General features: G+C 44.4%; 1 protein-coding gene across 1 annotated transcript; it reads right to left on the reverse strand.

The window, feature by feature from the left end:
• Positions 1–489: 489 nt before the first annotated feature.
• LOC119379618 (ATP-dependent RNA helicase DHX15 homolog) lies at positions 490–19030 on the reverse strand (the record flags this gene model as incomplete). The annotated part of the gene is given in 3 exon segments (XM_037648926.1): positions 490–824; positions 17254–17423; positions 18878–19030. Coding segments are annotated over 3 exon segments (444 nt in total), but the record flags the coding sequence as incomplete, so codon positions are not given.
• Between the last annotated feature and the right edge of the window lie 320 nt (positions 19031–19350).

Below are 19350 nucleotides of genomic sequence, written 5' to 3' on the forward strand. Positions count from 1 at the left end.
GTGGTAACAATGAAATTTTGCCATATGGATGCTATTTCCCAATGGATTACCCTGCGACAAATGGATGCCTTTAGAGTGTATAGTGTAGCTTTGGCGGCAGCAGATTATGAGTTTGCAAAGCCATTCACGGACAACCCCTCTGGCTTCCAACACGGTTTGAGATCACCCATGGTTGCAGCACTGACCATCCACTGTGCCGAGTTGTTATGTCAATTACTTCACCTACTATGATGGGTTGTTTGGTCATCAACATCAGATATCAGGTTGGAGGAGACGTAGTGCTATGCATCAATGCGGTTGCATCCACATAAAAGGCTGCCATGCCGGCGGAATCGCAATACACACTGTGCTCATTGTATTCCCAGAAAATAGGGATCACCCATCTCTTTTTATGCAGCATCCTGTTTGAGTCACTTCATAGTTCCACTAATTTTGGTTGTCCTGTCAAGTTGACTGCATTTGTATAAAAGAAAAAGTGTAGACAAGTAATGACCCCTGTGAAAGCCATGTTTACTAAAAGCAATACACAGGTATTCAGGCAAGCAAAGGTTCTGTAACAGGTTCACAGAAATCACCAGAGTGCAGGTAAAACAAGTTTGAAAAAAAAAAAAGAATGATTCCATGAACTATGAAAAAAAAAGGGAGAGAGAGAGACAGCCATGAATAATCATTTTGTACAGATGCCAGCTGTGCACTGGGTGCTTTAGAACCCTTCTTGGTATTGCCTGGTCTCCATTTTGGCAATGAGAATTTCCAATTGGCGCTTTGCTTCACACTGGGGGAAGTTCGACATGTCATAGTAGTTGGGTGCAATCTTGATCAACCTGCAAAATGAACGCTGATTAGTTCGCTGTTGTGTATACATTGATAAGAGTGCATGCCACACACCCTTGATCACGCTGGACCGATATACACTGAACAGGTTATGTCCTACTGTAGTGAACAAGAGTCTGACAGCTAGATATTGTTTTAAAAACTCTAACAGGTCCAGAATAATGGAAATCATTTGCTATATTGTTTAAACACAGGAAAAACAAGGTTGAATTGGTTTCACAAAATAAAGTACATGGCGATACTGCTTAAACCTCGCTAAGGAATTCAATGGGATTTGAAAAGTGTGGTAGATACATTGAGAACTTCGTTCATTTAAAAGCATTACTCATGCAAAGGATGTATTTATTCAAGCGCTAAATCGGATTACACTCTTGTCTGTGTAAACTATGTTGGTTTATGGAACTGGATTCTATGTCTGCAATGAGAGAACTACACACATTTTAATTTGGCCGTGACAGAAAGAGCAGTTGGTGCCACCTAGTAAGAGCTCAAGATGAGGTTACAATGCTAACATCCTGATTATCTGTATTACATTCTTTTGTGCACTGTGGCCAAAGTTCATCAAATCACTGTACTATGTAGCGCAAATGTACAGGAGAAAAAAAAAAGCAACAAATTCCTCCCGGCACATGTGAACACTGTGCATGCACTGACTATCTTGTTTTTGAAAGTAACTTGCAGAGTGTAAGCTACTGCAGTCAAACCCATTTATAACGATACTGGTTTTAACAATATATGTATCGGTTATAATGAGAAGCTGCTGCATCATCAAGTTTTGCATGTTTTCTATGGTGAAATGACGCACTTATTATAATTATAATGCCCCATGCCACATTATTGGTCACAGCAATGAAGTAAGGCTGCTGGGTGTCCGTGCTGAAAGGTAATGGAACGCAAAATCCTTGAAAACAAAGAAGAAACGAGAGAACGAAGCCTTCGAAGCTCCTACTGATGAAGCGATGCCTCAACTTTGGTCCACAGGTGATGAGGACGCTTCAGTTTCTACATGCGGACAATGCACTAGAAACATTGGAACTCTCAACCAATGAGGCGATCGTCGCAACAAGGGCAGCAATGACGTCGTAGGGCACGCTACATCAAAATCGTTCTTGCAGAAGGCCCAGCAGATGATACAGTCCCCCTGGAGCTATGTTTTCGTGAAGGACCTTCAGCTGTGGAGCACGTGGAGCACCTGGACACCTTGACGGAGGATGTCAGCAAGCTTCGTGTTAAACAAGCAAGGCTGACGGACCTGGGGTTTTCTCATGCAAGCCAGTGAGAAGCATTTGGCAAGACTGTTATGGTGATCTCACCCCAGATTTCAGGATTTCTTAAAGGGGTACTGACACGAACTTTTTTTTTTTTTTTTTTTGCATCAAATGAAAGGCCAAGCTCTCAAGGGCCTAGAAAATGTACTGGTAAGTGTGAGTGGCCCCTGAAAAAGTATTCAAAGTATGTTTTTCAAAGCTAGTTACGGTTCCTGCCGTACCCCGACGTCAAAACACTGTATAAGCTTCATGATACAGGGTGACAGCGCAAAGGACGACGACATCCTTTCCACTGTCACCCTGTATCATGCCAAACCAACAAGCCCAAACAGCTACCCTAATAAGCTTCATGTCACATGCTGACACAAGATATTGTAACGTTTCCACAGCCGTTTCACTCTGTGGCTCCACTGGTAACGCACAAGCGGCCATTTTCAATGTTTTAGTACCTGACGTCATCACAACTTGTCATACTGGAGCGTGAAGTCACCGGAATTGACACTGTAGCCTGATGCCACGATAGTGTTGATGGCAGTAGGTGCGCCATGTGAAAATCAACTTTAATGTCAAAATAAAATATCAGCACTTACTGAGTGTCACACTTGCCCAGAGCCACCTCCATACAGATTTGTATGGCAGAGTAACTCACTTTCGAAAATTGGTGTCAGTACTCCTTTAACACTTTTGTGACCCGTGCCTATTCTCATCGATAGTACGTTATTGATGACTTCAAGTTCAAATTTTGGCGCTGTCTGAGCGCTTCTGGACAGCTAACCCAATCCAAAGGGTAAAAGAGGAAGTATTTTATTGTTTCGCTTTTTACTTTTAACCCTTTGAGGGCCAAATTTTGAGGGTTGGAAAAACTAGAGAGACATCGGTGCAAGGAAAAAATTCCATGTATTCCCGCAATGTGGCAGCACATCTCATGCAAGAAAAATAATTGAAAAAGGCACGTTTTTTAAGCATACAAGCGATGACGTACATGTACGTCTTTGACCCTGAAAGGGTTAAAGCTCCTTTGCAGTCAGGGAGGTAAGCGCTCGTGGTTTCGGTTATGGCGTTGACGTCGCTCGCGGGTGCTCTACTAAAACTGCATATTTTGATAGATTCCGATGAATCTGAGCGGGAATCTCTTGATGATGGTAGCAGCACAGACACGGAAGATGACTTTGATTCGTCAGACTTCAGTACGAACAGCGATAGTGCCTCAAACTGCCCGAGAACATCATCAGGTATCAGCCGGTAAGTTTCGCTCTCTCCTCGGGCCGTTTTATCGCTGCCGCACGTTGATGTACACGTATCCAGTGTGTACAAAAGGTCACAGCTCTTAGGTTTCCGATTCCACAGCACCTGTCATTTCGTCATAAATGTCTCTTTATATACATAATATGTATAAGTTGTTTAGCTACGTTGTTAAGCTTGTGGGACATGATATTTTCGACTTATTTAAAACATTTTCACTACAGCGCTGCGGCACTATGTTATTTACATTGTGTGCATTTGTGTTTGTTTGTCTACGCTTTTTCAAGCTCTCGGATTTAGTTCTGGCCTTCCAAGGAGAACGTTATAGTATTACATGAAATATGGTAAAGCATAAGATGAAAAGGAAGTGTCAACACAAGTTAGGGAGCCAAAATGCCAAGCGTGGACCCACTGTGGAGCATGCGAATGCGAGTCAGCTGGAGACTAAAAAAGAAAGAAAGAAAAAAAAAGGGGGAAAAAAAAAAATGCATGCTTCTGCTCGCTCAAAAGGAGCATGTGCTGCTTCGAAGGAGGGCCCAAGCTAAGAGCACGGTAAATTTTAGACATATTAAATGTTTCTCTATTGCATGAACAATCGGTTCAAATCTATAACCAGCCCTGATCTGGGTAAGGATTATCTGGTTAAAGAAGCCCTGACCTGGGGTTTTTTAAGCCATTTTTTTTACAAAACATGATTTTTTGCATCGTGTACTTACGCAAACAGTGATAACTCTCCTAATATTTTTACATGAAATATTGCATGCGATTTCTTTATTACATGGAACTGTGCATTCAAGCAGAGCGACTGAAAACTAGGGGTGTGCGAATATTCAAACTTTCGAAAAGTTTTTGAACAGTGTTTGCTATTCGATTCGATTTGCACTGGAATTTTACAAGTTGAAGTATTTCAACTTCCAGAAAATAAATTTAACGGTGTGATTAGCTTAAAATCAAATCACCACGCTCCTAAATGACGTGCGTATGCCTAACTGCATCTTCACGTAATTTTACAAGATCTTATAAAACCATGGCATGCCGCCATGTTGACGATTAGAAGAAGAAAAAAAGGCAAGCACAATGCATCCTCATAGAAAGGGAAAGCTATTCTGCTGGCAAATCCTTTCCTGCAGTGATCCAATTTTGGTGGCTTTAAGGTCACTACTGGACACACCTCGATCGCGCGCCCTTTCAAGGGCAGTTACCTTGACAAGCTCTGTTTACACGGAGCTGCTTGAGAACGTCTTCAAGCTTGTCATCAAGATCCAGATATTTTCCGATTTTTGGCCTGTGGAAACTTCCTGGATGACATGCAGCTGAAGATTTCCTTCCTTTCTTTGCACCACTCACGGACACAGGCTTCGGGCACACAGAATAGATGCAACGTAGCTGTCCTCAGCGTGCGAAATAACTTTCCTTTGATACGCGATTTCATAATGAAAGGGGCACGTCCCCATTTTCACTTCATTGCATACAAATTTGACGGAGACAGACCATAGTCAAGCACGAAATGAGCCTGTGCGGACTGCCTTTAAAATGCGTTCTATTGCCATCATCACTGGCAGTCAGCTGTTGCTAACGCCACTGCCAATGTGGTTTCGGTTCGTACTCGATTCGTTTTACGAAACTGCGTCGCAAAATGAGCCCGCGATATAGGATTCATCAGAATCGCGATTCACCTGAAAAACGCTTATCAAGTTATCCAGGCTCTTGGCAATGCTTCACATTACATCACCCACGTCAATACGCAACAGCTAGCAGCATAGTTTCGTTTTCATGCAGAGGACAGCGCACTGCTGCCAGGTCTACAGGTTTCAGTGCAAACGAAATTATTTTCTTTATGGCCATGTCTTGCACTGCATTTTAACGTAAAAGCATTATTCGGCCAGGTTTAAGAAAGCGCACACTCGTCCAGTGTCCACAAAAGCCGTGTGTGGAAAACACATGACACCTCCCACAAGAACTGACACCGGTGCACACAGCTGCTGCAGAAACCCTTCGCAGCCGCGGAGTAGGAGAGGGAAACGCGCAGTAGATGAGGAACTCCCGACTCTAAGGGTGTGTGCCCTTGTCTGCCATATTGTCTGCCTCTATGGTCCTCCATAGAAGTTGAAGGAAGAGGAGAGGCTGAGGAAATAGCGTCTTTTCCTTTCACGTGTAAAGTGTTGCCGACACCATTTTGGTAGTACGAAACAACGTAAAAACAAAATTTGGCCTCTGCATTGCCTTATTCTTTATATAACAACTAGGGAACTCCACTTACCAGCACCCCTCCAGCACTTCACCAACTTAGCCAAAAGAATCGTTTTCATGTTCAGATCTTGTAAGAATATGCTTAGGAATCCTCGCAACTTTTTTCTGTAATTTTGCTTCAAGGTATTAGAAAAATATTCCATTCAATTCGCACTCAAACTTTAATATTCAAATTCGCTTCGCACCCAAAATTTTGTTATTCACACAGCTCTACTGAAAACGAGCTGTAGCTTTTTGTCCTGTGGCCAACTGTGCGCACAACAAACCTGCTGGATATCAACTTTATCAGTTGTGTAATGATAACGCACCATAGCTTAGTGATGTGGTGATTGTGGTGGTTTGATTATTGTTCTCTTTACGTTCCTGCGATATCACGTTAGAATCACACTTACCATTTTGCAGCTATGACTGTTGGCGCAACATGCATAATTTGATTTTTATCAATTCATTTTTTTTTTCATTTCTAGCAATTTCATCATTTTAAAGCTTCAAACTACCTAAGTTCTGCAAGCCAAGAGTATAAATGTAACTTTTGGACTAGAACTGTAACATTTTTTCTCGAAGGTGGTGACCTACTTTAAGTGGGATTTTCAAAATAACAGAGTTCGAATTATTGAGGTACAGTAAAACCCCGTTAATTCAGACTTCACGGGACCAGAGAGAATGTCCGAATTAACCGAGGGTTCGAATTATCGCGAGTACGATCAAAACACTAGAAAAATGTTTCCGCCACCACCAGACTTTTATTTCTTAAAGAAGTCTGTGATCGCGGTTTGCTTAGTGGAGGTGTGCGAGGAAATCACAATTTTGTGAAGTTCCTTAAGGTGGCTCAGTCCGCGCACAATGTCCGAGGAAACCATGCAGATGTCCTCCAAAACCGTCAACGCATGCGCAGCCTCCGTCATTGTGTAGCGTGGATGTTCGTCTGAATCGCTTGGGTCCTCGTCAGGTGATTCCCCTTCGCCATCCAAAACCTCGGCGACGATGTCGCTGTCTGTCACTGTGCCGGCAACGGCAACATCATTGTCTATTGTGAAGTAATCGCACAGGGGCACATCAGCTGATATGACGTTAACAAAGAGCTCGTCTTACTCTTCGCCACTTTCAACATCGGCAACCACATCCAGGTCAGCAGCTTCGCGCATGAAGCCGCTGTGCCTGAAGCAGTTGGCGACTACTTCAGGCAGTGTGTTGTTCCACACATATGTGAAGATGTGGATCGCGCTCAGTAGGCTCACCTCACACTGCTTGCCTGCCGTCGATAGCGGCTTTTCACAAACTGTATAATTCCCTGGTCCATCCGCTACAGGGAAGCCGTTGTGTTCGGAGGCAAGAATAGAAGTTCAATGTTTCCGAGCCCGAACACCTTTGTGTGCGCACTGCAGTTGTCCAGCACGAATAGTACCTTCTGAGCCTTGGCCGCAAAGCGGCGGTCTAGCTGACATAGCCAGGCTTGAAATATTTCGTTATTATTTATTTTATTTATTTACTATAAATAATAAAATAGAAGGAGTAGTCGACAGGCAGGTGCTTAATGTTCTTAAAACATCTTGGCTTCACAGCCTTTCCCATCACCAGCAGCGACAGCCGCTCTGTGCCGGTCACGTTCGCAGCCAGAAGAACCGTCACCCGCTCTTTACTCCGTTTCCCGCCGACGCATGGGTCCCCCTTAAAGGCCAGCTCCGGCAGTTTTTCGAGGTCGATGGATCTCAATGAAATTCGCTGGGTACGTTCATTTGCCCGTTTCCGTCGTTTATGCCAAATTACAGGCTGGAGACATGCGCAGATTGTTTGCAAATGAATTTTAAAGATTGTCTGCTAATGCCCTCCTGGCTTCCCACAATTATTGGCAACATTGCGTCTGTGACGTCAGTATTGGGAAGGCGGCGGAAGTGACGCAACCGAGGGCACCGCTAACTTCGGCGCTTCGGCCGCTACAGCGAGCATCTGCTGTGCACAAGGCGACAGGCAGCGTTGGTTTGGCCCGCGCTTCACTGGTCGTCCCGGTTGTCACAGTTTTCATACTCGGCGCCAGCGTGACCGGCATGCCTTGCACGACTTACGGTTCGTTCGTAACAACATCTATGTCATACGTAGACAGCACACTCGGTTGGGTTTCGGTTTCGGTGTTGCACTTTTTTGCTTATTTAAAATTATTCTCCAATTTGCGGAGTATTTCTGCTATCAGGCCCGTAACAGGAGCGTCTCAGGAACATAAAAGCACCATTACTTTGACATGGCCAAAAAATCGCCAGAGTTGGCCTTTAAACGCGACCGTCTTGTCAGGCAGCCTTAAAGAACAGCGCTGAAAATGTTGCACGGCTTGTATGTAGAAAGGCGTGCGGAAAGTCCAGAACCCCAGTGCTGCACAACACTTTCGTCGACAGCACCCTTTTCACCGCATACGTTACGCAGGGTGTCTACCGAGTTGACTTTTCTAAATTCCCAGAGTTTTCCAGGTTTTCCCTGAGTGTTTTTGCTAAAATTCCCTGAGTGCAGCAGAACTTTGTTTTATGTCAAGATGGGTAGAGACCATATCGCTCGGTGATGTCACTCTCTGACACACATGTTAGAAAATAAAAACGACTTAATCCCATTTGAATAGTACATAGAACAGTTAAACCTCAATATAGCGAAGTTGGTAAAAGAGGCAACTCATTTCGTTATATCGAAACTTCGTTAAACTGAAATTCGACCTTTCATGCAAGGCATAGTTACTGAAGGATTAATCTTAAACTGAAAATGCCACAAGAATGCTCGATTAATATGGCAACATGAAAAAACTTTTTTTTTTTTTTTTTTCACGCAAAAAATAAGAAACTCAATTTCGTTGAGCCTGGGGTGCAGCAATCACAGTTAGATGCCTTGCCAGAGTGTCACATGTAAATACGAAACAAATGCGGGTTTAATGCACTGTGGAACTGCGCTTGTTCTCCTTTGCTGCTATGTTTCCCGGCCGAACCATTTGCTCTCCACGAACGCAAAACATCGAAAACCATCACACGTTAGAAAAAAAGTCGCAGTTTCACCGCGAGAGCAAAATAGTAAATCCGATAGCAACAAAGAGGAATTTTATATGAATATAAGCTAGCAGCTCGGTCCTTCAGGAAACGCAGCCGCTGCACTAAGAGAAGTGCCCTATCTATGGCTCAGGGCGGATTCAAGTACCTAATTGGGGGGGGGGGGGGGTACAAAGGCTGAAGCCCCCCCTCAGCAGTGCATTTTGGTGGGTCACGCATAGTTACAACAGCCCAGAGGGGATTATGGCGGTGCCTAAGAAGCCTTCGTTCTAAATGTGCATAGGGAAGCAGGAAAAGGTAGAGCGATGAGAGAGGTAGAGAGCAGGGACATCTCTTTATCCCTTTTGGGCAGTGGCAGGCAAAGCAACCTGAAAAAGGGGGCAAACTCAACAGGCAGCCTGACAAAGGAGGTGGATGACAGGCATTGAAGGGAGGGGGCGGGGGCTGGCTTAAGGAGGGGGGGGGATCGCCGCCACGACCCCCCCCCCTTTGGATCCGCCACTGCTATGGCTTCAACGGAAGTTTTGCAATTAGAGCACAACACCTACAAAGGCATAAGCCGTCTGCTGATCCCCACTAAACATACCGCAACGCACGCGACCACGCCCCCTGGCACAAAGTACGCACTTCCTGTTGAACCCACGCAGACCCCCCCCCAACCCGCCGGCTCCTATCTCCATGTGCCCATCGCGCGAACGAGACGGCCGGCTCGTTTCATCTCTGCTTAAGGGGAGACGTGGGTCTTAAAAAATGTTTTTTTTTTAAAAGTTGGGTGAATGGCATGAAATTTAATACACTTATTCAGCTTTTTCTGCAGATTCAAAATCTCTAAGTAGATTTTTAATAGCTGCATTAGAACAAAAGATATGCAATTTCTAACACATATTTAAGCATATTTCTTACGGGGATTTTTGGCAACTTTGCTTTGTCAAACACAAAAACAAAGTATGTGGGAAGATTGCCAGGAAGCTGGTCTAGCCGGTGATGCTATTTATTTTCTTATAGTTGTTCACCAAATTATAATTCTCGATTATCAGAAATAGTCTGCAGCAAAAAAATTTAACTCACATTTACGTCTATTTATTTTGCATTCAAAGTTTGTTGAAGACAATCGGATTAGCATCACCGGCTAAACCAGCTCTCTGGCAGCCTTGCCACATACTTTGTTTCTGTGTTCGACAAAGCAAAGTTGCCAAAAATTCCCGTAAGAAATATGCTTTTAGAGATTGCACATCTTTTGTACTAATGCAGCTACCAAAAATCTAATTAGAGATTTGGAATCTGCAGAAAAAATGGGATAAGTTTGCTAAATTTCGTTCAGTTCATCCAGCTAATAAAAGAAATAAAAAAAGACCCGTGTCTCCCCTTAAGCCCCGTTTGTCGGCAGCGCTCGCGCGCTTTCACTCGCGCATGGAGCATACGATGCGCGGGTTTATGTACTCGCGATTTGGACTTGATAAGGAAGCTCATTGCGAAGGCAAAAAATTCGTGTCGGAGTGTCTATATAATTGCTATCGCAAAAAAAAAAAAAAAAAGCAATATAGCTGCGGGCTAAGATCGCATGAAAGCACGGCAACAGCCTGAATTACAGCACATCCGATTATGGTGGAAACGTTACTGTTTTCCGACATCGCGCGCCGAATCGAGCAAATGGGACCCGTGTTGGTGTCGCGAATTTCGGTCGCCGCTATGCCTTGGCTCTGAAAAGTTTTGTAATTCGGCTTTGTAGCAAACATCCACGTGGTGTGGCTGGTAATTGCGAGCTGCAGCCCCCAAAAATGTCGGTCGACTGCCTAAAACTTGTTTCAGCAGTGCCCTCATCGGGAAAAAAAGAAAGAAAAAAGCTTTCACTTGCTGTGAATGGGCCCGTTAGTATACGCTAGCTCTCGCCTGGAAATTTATTCTATTCTTCACGGAGTCCTAAATATAGCATCTTTGAAGTTCGCAATCACAGCGAGTGAGCTCTCCGATAACAGTAAACAAGCGTCGCCTTTTTTCTCGCCGATCAGGATGGCTTGCCAGATACCAGCCTTGTCGAGACATCCGCTTCCTGAACGATCGCGATCGCTTGCAAGATAACTCAAGCTCGCTACTGCTACCGCTTCTACAACTAATCATGCTTGTTACTTGACACGCGGCGATAACAAATACACCATATCGGGCGCTAACGCACAGCACACGCGAGAAAGAATACAGAACTACACCGCGCAGTCACAGAACACCCTGACAACATTGCGCGATACGATGTGTCGTGGTTCATGGTTCCCGCATGCCACGCATTAGCCGGATTCTCTACCACTTCACCGCTCCGAAGGCAATGAGAGCATCGAGGTGCGCCACTTCCCCGCAGCCGCAGCAGCCGTTCGATTTGAAAAATGCGTTCACAAAATATCGAGCCAGCGCTACTGCGACTTTCGTTGCCTTTCAATAAAGTTACTGTGGATTTTCCCTGAAGGGAGCACAATTTCCCTGAGTTTTCCCCGAGAATTCCCGGTTTTCCCGGTCGGTAGACACCCTGGTTACAGAACACCAGCCCGTGTCACTTCTTGAAGTGTTCGAACCACCCTGAAAGAGTCAATGTTCATTGTCAGTGCGAACTTCTCTGCCTTTGCACAGATAAGGGGGTCGCTCAAGGGCAACTGTGCATCGCGCGAGACGGCAACCCAGCGCAACAGCACTTCTTCTAGTTAAGGGTGCGCTGCCGTTCTAAGTCTCCTTTGTCGCCAAACATGTCGCCGTCAAACGCTTGCATAATGTGGTCTTCGTTCTTGACGTAACTGCTAAGCATGCTTTTCTTGACGTTGTACTTTTCTATCACTTCTTTTCGAGATGCTCCTGCTTGCAACGCCTTCAATATTTGCACCTTCGTAGCCAAATCCTTTGCTTTGTACTTCACCCTCTTCGCTGCTGGGGCTGTGGCAGGAAACGCAGGAGAAGCCATCCATGCATTGTTGTGCGGTGGTGGCGCGCGCGAATAGACAACGAACAAAATAAAAATAAAATGAAATAAAAACCCGCAAACTTTTAAAAACAAACAAACAATAAGGCTGCGGGCGGCACTGACCACGCACAAAGATAAATAAAATTTAAAAGTAACAGCACGCTACAGGAGTACAATCACACTCAACTGCAACACAAACGTGTTGGACGCACAAGAAAAAAGGAACGCCAAATTCGTCGGTTGCCCGTTAGTGATGACAGTCGCAATGCACTGCCTTTTATTTTGTGTGCGCGTGTTCTTTTTTTTGTGCGTGTGCCTCCGAGATGCAAAACTCATTTGTACTTCGTTTTAAATCTCGGAGGCCATTATCCGATCTCGAAGTTGTTCAGGTGTGCCATCGATTTCGGCTGTGAATCCAAATTATATCCGAACCGCGGCCGCAGCGGTATCCGCTGCTGCTTCCCCGTCGCGACCCTACCTCAGTCGGGAGTTCGAATTAACTGAAGCGTGGTCGAATTTGTCCGAATTAATTAGAGTTGTCATAAACAATGCACATTTTCGACGGGACCAGACGGCGCGTACGAATGAACCAAAATTCCGAATTAACGGGGGTCGAATTAACAAGGTTTTACTGTATACAGGAGGCTCTCGATAATTCAAACTCGAGGGGACCCCAGAATTTTCTTTGACTTATTTCTCATAAATATGACTTGGGGCAACATACCATCTTGACCTGTAACGTCAATTTCTCAGGGCTGCAGTGACGTCATAGGCAGCTCTGCACGAGTGCCAATAAAGTATTTCGATGTCAGCAATAACACTGGTATTCATTATACAATGTGTGCATGCATGTGTAATTAAGCAACGAAATGCATTGTGTCCCGTGACAGCTGGTAGCCCCTTCCCAATATACGTACGCTTTTCCGCACAACATCAATGTACTACTGCGAAAGTGACTTCAGAAGTGTCGGTTATCGATCAGACCACCCCGTTCTTTTTTTCTTTGTTCGCAATCAATACGTAATTGTTGGTGCGTGTAGTTTGGCTAGTTTGGCCGCTTTTCAGGCTGGCAATTCACTTTGTTTGCAACTGTTAGTGGCACAATAATGCGAATATTCAGCTGGAAGCAACAAAGGCAGCAGATATTTTCCGGCACAGACAAGCAATAAGTATGATTTAACAGAATTTATGCAACAGAGTAGTCTGAACTAGGTGGTTAAAAAATACATTGAGAACATAACAGGCTTTGAAATTTGTTTGAATTAACCCAAAGCTTGCATTATCAGAGTTATCGAGATTCTACTGTATAGTAATGGAAGGCACACATGGTATTTAGGTAAACCAGGAACACTTGTGTTGAATGCATGGGCACATGGAATTAAATAAGCAGTGGTGAAATCAGAAGACCTGGATAGACTGCAGCTTACAATGTAAACTCCAAAACACGAGAGTAAAACTCTTCTTCTCAGATGTGCTCATCGCTTCAGGCGAACAATTACAGTAAAACCTCATTAATTCGAACTCAGTTATTTCGAAATTCTGCTTAATTCGAAAGATTTCTGCGGTCCCGTATTTTGAAATATAAATTTGAGTGGATAATTTGAAGCAGCGGTCAGTACCAGCCCGGTTAATTCGAAAACTTTGGGTGCCATCTGCCAATTCTCGATCCCAATTTCGCCGCTAATCCGTGGAAACGACGGCCCTTGGGAGCCACAAGGCAATGCACTGTAGCGATACTAACGAGTGACCGGTGAAGCACCCCAGCCTCGCAGCTGCCAGCGCAAAAAATAAATAAAATAAAATAAAGTAAAATAAATAAATAAATAAACCCGGTCTTGTGGTGAATTGAAATGGGTGCCTGTGGAAATTGAGACGTGCTTCACTGCAAGACAGCGGTGACACGCGGGCAGCATGGCGCATGTTTCTCACAACGTCCGCGCATCGTGATTTACCCATTCTTTCAGTGAAAATAAAGGAATTATTAAAAAACGGTCTGGCGGAATTCACGATGTACGCGAACCTCCCATTGGCGGTTGCTCCGGCAATTAGCAGCTGTCACCTCACCTGCTCCTCGCTGCTGATGCTACGAGGAGCAGGTGACATGCTGCCCGCGTGCCACAACTGTGTTGCAGTGAAGCACGTCTTCTTTTCCGCAGGCGCGTATTTAATTGATCACGATAATATATTTATTTTTTTTTTTGCACTGGCAGCCAAGAGGCTTGTTGTTTCGCCGGTTTAGCGGCTTAATTGAGACCGGAGATTGCTGGAAAACATAACCCTTGGAGCCGCAAACTAGCAGGGACAGCAAACGACCACCTCTGATTACTTTCAGTAATTGTATGTATGTTTTTTGTATGTTTGGTTAATTCGAAAACCCGCTTAATTTGAAGATTTTTCACAGTCCCAGTGACTTTGAATTAACGAGGTTTTACTGCATATGTCTGAAGCTGAATGAATGTGCAGGGTATAAATGAAAATGAATCAAAAGAATTGTAGTTGTAACAGAAATGCTTCCGGTAATCGAGACAATACTAAATCCACACAATAGTTACGTCCACAGCGCATTATGACTACACCAGTGTGCTGTAAAGGAGCTTTACACACTTAGGTTTACACACAGACGAAATGCACCATCAGTTTTTAACAGCAGAGCTGTTCTAGGGCTAGGCCTGGTGACAGATGAGCGTCCACATGTCAGGCTCTGGTTCCCAGATACACCCATAGATGGCATAACTGCCTCGGTTGCGGACAAAATGGTATTTCTAGGTGGCGTTGGCTGCAGTAGTGGTAACGAATGCAAGGCCACGCTGGGCACGAGGAGGAGAGGCACTGTTAGGTTTCACCGCTCATAAGTCGATTGTGTGGACGGGACGGGATGGCACGGCACGGTACGTCGTACAAAGCTTCTTTCTCGGCTCTCCCCCTGCCTGGTCTTTGGCTGTGCAATTATCAAGAGAAAGCAAACGGCTTCCTTTGAGCAGCGATGGCCAGCATGGGTTGCGGTCAAGCGACTGTTCTCAGAGGTCGGCGGCCCGAATGTGTGGGAAAATGAGGAGGACATCCCCTGCTCTATGCCGTCGCTCGAGGCGACAGTATGCGTGACCCCAGCAGCGACCGACATGTGCTTTCGCAACAATGCAAGGTCGAATGCGTGGGAGGCAGGGTCACGCAGACGCCTTTTCTTTCCCGGAACGGTTTAATGACTGGCTCCGCGAGTTCAACTTGATGTGTATGGGAAAATGGCGTGAATGCACCAGGGCTAAAATACAGATGTATTTCGACCGTGAGAATCCCTGAGAGCGTGGGATAAGGAGAGGGAGAGCCATGATGGCAAAGAGTGACAAAACGCCTGTCTGCACTGTAATGACACTGCTGTCGAGATTAGGGACAGCCCAGTAGGGAGTGGCTTAATCTGAAAATAAACGGATTGGATAAGGGAATGTCGAGGCGGACCACCAGTGGCCACCTCCCCTTTTATTTGTTACCGCAAGGTACTTAAGACTGGACGGAATTCGTTTCCCTTCAGTCTAGGCTGTAATCACTTAATTGATAGATCAGTAAGACTCCGTACGATGCAACTTCTGTCTGGGCCGTAACCACTTGGTGGTCGAACAGTGAGACTCGGTTCTTCGTATGTAGTAACAGTGTTCTAGGCTCTAACTTAAGAAAAGTTAAGTAGAAGAGTAAGATGCTGTTGATGTCTATGTTATCAGTGTGCTTCGGCAAGATGTACATATGACTGTAAATATTTCGCTACAATATACCTTCAAGTTTTTATTACCTCCAACCTGCCTCCTGCTTCATCGACGTCGATCATCTCCTTGACGGGACTTCAACCCACATCAAGGAGAAAACGAACAAAGAAAAAACATAACTGGCACAGTGGAGACGAGGCGACCAGCTATGGGTACAAGAGCGGGGGTTTATGTGCGCCGCTCCCTTTCCGAAGATGGGCAGACTTCTACGCCACAGAAAGAACCCGCTTGTCGCGAGCAGCAGCGGAAGTTGGCACAAGAGTACTCAGCTGTTTCGACAGCTTTCAGTGCATGAAACTGGTTCCAGCACACTGCTCTTGTACATGTTCCTGCCTTGCTTCTTTCGAAAACCGATAAAACACAGAATTTTGAAGGGTATAGAGATGCCCGTGGCTAAAAAAATGAGCGGAGGAAAGAAGCAGAGCATTGCACAGGTTGCAAAGAAACAACGTGGTTCACATATCTGACGTGTGTTTATAATCGCAATGGTAAGTAAAATAGAAATGTGTTGCACTGGACACTTTTTTTAAAAGTTTGGCAGTCACATCTCCAGGGCAGCAAAGAATTTCCTTGAATGCCTACCTCAAGTCCGAAGCACGTCAGTATAGAACAAGAATTCGACACAAGGCAAGTTGCGAAGCAGTGCGCCTTTCAGAGCCGCCATCTGGATGGCAACTCCAAGACTGCAATATTGTATTCCTGTCGATTTGTGGAAGCACAGCAAGGTCCGCTGACCATTCACTGCTGGATGTCAAAAAGAAACGGCTCCATTTTCTTGGTCTGAAAGCTCCGCCAACGATTGCCATTCAACTTCTCCGTGGCCTTTCTTTATGGAGGTGCTAGCAGACAATTCCACGATTTCGCCTAACAAAATGGCAGACACACCCAGTGTTGCCGGAGCACAAACCATTACGAATATCCCCCATTGTTACATTATATATGGGAACATAAAGACAGCACTAATTAGAGCAGTCTCAAGAAATTTGTAAACAATAAACCAAAGGCTTCACATCACCTGTGGATAGTTAACAGATAATGATTAAGGTCATTTTGCAGACTCACATAAATGCATTTCATTCACGAAAATACCGTATTTACTCGAATCTAACGCGCACCTTTTTTCCGGAAAAACGAGTCCAAAAATCGCATGCGCGTTAGAATAGAGTACCGAAAAAAAAAAAAAAAAGAAACTGTTATCCTATTGCCATCGACATTTCAAAATGGCCGCCTCCTACGCGCCTTGGCCATTTCTGCCATTTTTTTCAGTTCGTACGTGTGCTGAGGAGATTGTCATCCCGTTCTGTGTTCGCATCGACGGCATGGAAGTGCCGACTCCAAATACTCGACGAGTGTACCGCAATGCCGCATTTAAAAGAATAGTTATTACATTTGCAGAGACACGGACGGAAATCGGGCCGCATCGCGGTCGTTCGGATATAGTTCGGAGTCCCCGAAACGTGCGTGCGAGACTGGTGCAAACAGAAGCAGAAGATTCTTTACAGCAAAGCTTCACGAAAAGGTTTCAGTGGACCAAAGCAGGGCCGGTTTCCCGAAATCGAAGAGTGTTGACAGCGACAAAGAGTTGTCCGACAGCGACGAGGACTGATCTATTACGCGACTCGTATCGCCGCCGTAGTGTTGACAGTTTTAGCGGCAAGGCCCGCTCTTTGACTGTGTTTTTACTTTTTTGAAACTTCAGTTCTTTAAAACCCAAATACTTGTTCTTCTGAGTGTGCGAAGTTTGACTCCTACGGACTTTTTTTTTGTTCTTTTCTCTCACGAAAAATGGGTGCGCGTTACAATCGATGTATCACTTTTTTTTTTTTTGGTCGCGGAAAACGGGTGCGCGTTACAATCGAGGGCGCGGTAGAATCGAGTAAATACGGTAAGTGCACCCTGAGCAGTTGGACCCCACACACGAGTTTGTTGTGCACAATACTCACCATTCAGGTTTGATGTCTGTGACTGTACGAATGTAATTCTTGGTGGTGAGGACAAACTCATTATACACCACCCACTCAGGTTTGTGATCCAAGCAAGTTGATGGATGGAGCTGCACAACCTGGTTGTCTTTGATTGTCAAATAGTGACCAGTCCTTTCCAAGTGGGCCACCTGCACACAATTTGTCACGGTAAATTACAGCTTGCTGCTGCTCACTAAACAAGACCATCAGCATGAAAAACATTTAAGAACAAAATGAACAATAGCATGGATGTTACCCAAAAAAGGTGAAGCAACTATAATTATTTTGCTGCAATATGTGATGTAATATCTTGATTTGTTGCAATCTTTTTGTTATACTGTCATAAAACATACCTTCAGTGAGTTTATACACGTGATAACAGAAAAAAAGGTTGAGGTTCACTTCACACTCAGTTTTAAATGAACCTAATAAATTCAACCATTTAAATTTTGTGCATTTGCTTCACATAAAAAGCTTTCCCAAAGCTCTACCTGGTGCAAAACTTGGCATATATCACACTGCAGATGGCATGCACTCTATGTGACAAAATAAAACAACTCTATAGATCTTTTCACAGGAGCGAAGAAGTGCCCCCTTTCTGGGCTGTGGCATGGGAGTACAAAGGCTGACGTCACAGCCTTGGCAGTGCATTTGGGGGGGGGGGGGGGGCACGCCTATTTAGCACAGCCCAAAATAGATTATGGAGGCGCCCAGGAAGCCTTCTGTGAAAAGATCTATAGACACTCAAATATGTAATAGTATGAGGTGCATAGAAGGACTAAGTGGTTCCTCGGCTTACATTTTATAGCAAGCATTGCCAAAGCTTTCTATCCTGTTTGCCCTGTACTGTGGACACGAAGGGTTAGTGATGCTTATATAAAAAGGTAAGCCCAGGAACCACCAAGTCCTTTTAAAGTGGAGATCATTGGGAGATGCCTTCGTCCTGCAGTGGACATAAATAGGCTGAAAATGATGAAACTTTTCCATCAAAGTGGTCTAGTTTAAACTAGACATGAAAATGTCAGAACTGCAAGGGCTACTAATGCAAAAGTAGGAACAAATAGTGTCCTCAAAAACTGCAAAACTGCACTTCACAAAATTCTAAACTACCCAATGGCGTATCTGCCATGAGTGTTGACTGGATTTTTGAAAGCTCAAAAAATAAACTAGACCTTTTAGTTCTCACAGAGCTTTGCACCTACAAAAATGAAACTTCTGTATACATTGAATACATCCACGGCTTCTTTCATGTTTCTGTCCGATTTTCACCATTCTTATAAAAAATGTTTTTTTTTTGCTTAACAAATTCTGCACTAGTAATTGAAGACTTTTAATATATAATTCAAAAGTACGTTCACTTTAGCTTCATTTCTCGGCATGGGGCCATTCTATAAATAACAATTTCTTATATATAGACAACCAAATGCCACAAACGTTTTGCCCATGGCCAGGAAAGTTGCAATACTGGGCAAGTGGGCGAGTATCACATAGAATGCCATACTAATACTTGCATGAACAAGGTAGGTTTCAGGCACATTCTGTTTTAGGCACATAAACGCAAAGCTAAAATAACATTCAAGTAGCAAGGTTAGGAGATGCAAACCTGCATAAAGAAGCCAGACACAAGGGTCTTGCGAATATTGATGTAGTAGTCTTTGCTAGTAAACTCCGTAGATGTTCGGCGAAGGTTGAAGCGGTCCATAATTCTTGACAGCTGCTGCCGCACGTTGTCCGCACTCTTCATAGAACGGTAGTTTGATGAAGTGTCGTAACACACTGGGTGTCCTCGTGGTTATATGAGGTGAAAGGAGAGATGTGAATAAGTAAATAAAAAAGACAAGAAATATAGAGAAGGTGAAACATAACACAAAATTACAAATTAATCATGACAAAAGTTTTATCAGCACTGTATGAAGCAATAAACTCTACACTCCCTTTAGAAGCTCTGCAAAAATTGTGACCCCAGACTGATCAATAACCCTTTGAGGATCAAAGACGTACATGTACGACATGCCTGTCGGTTTAAAAAGCGCGCCTTTGTCGATCATTTCTCTGCTAGGCGTGTGCTGACACACT

The sequence above is a fragment of the Rhipicephalus sanguineus genome, chromosome 1, assembly GCF_013339695.2.
Source record: "Rhipicephalus sanguineus isolate Rsan-2018 chromosome 1, BIME_Rsan_1.4, whole genome shotgun sequence".
Taxonomy (NCBI): Eukaryota; Metazoa; Arthropoda; class Arachnida; order Ixodida; family Ixodidae; genus Rhipicephalus; species Rhipicephalus sanguineus.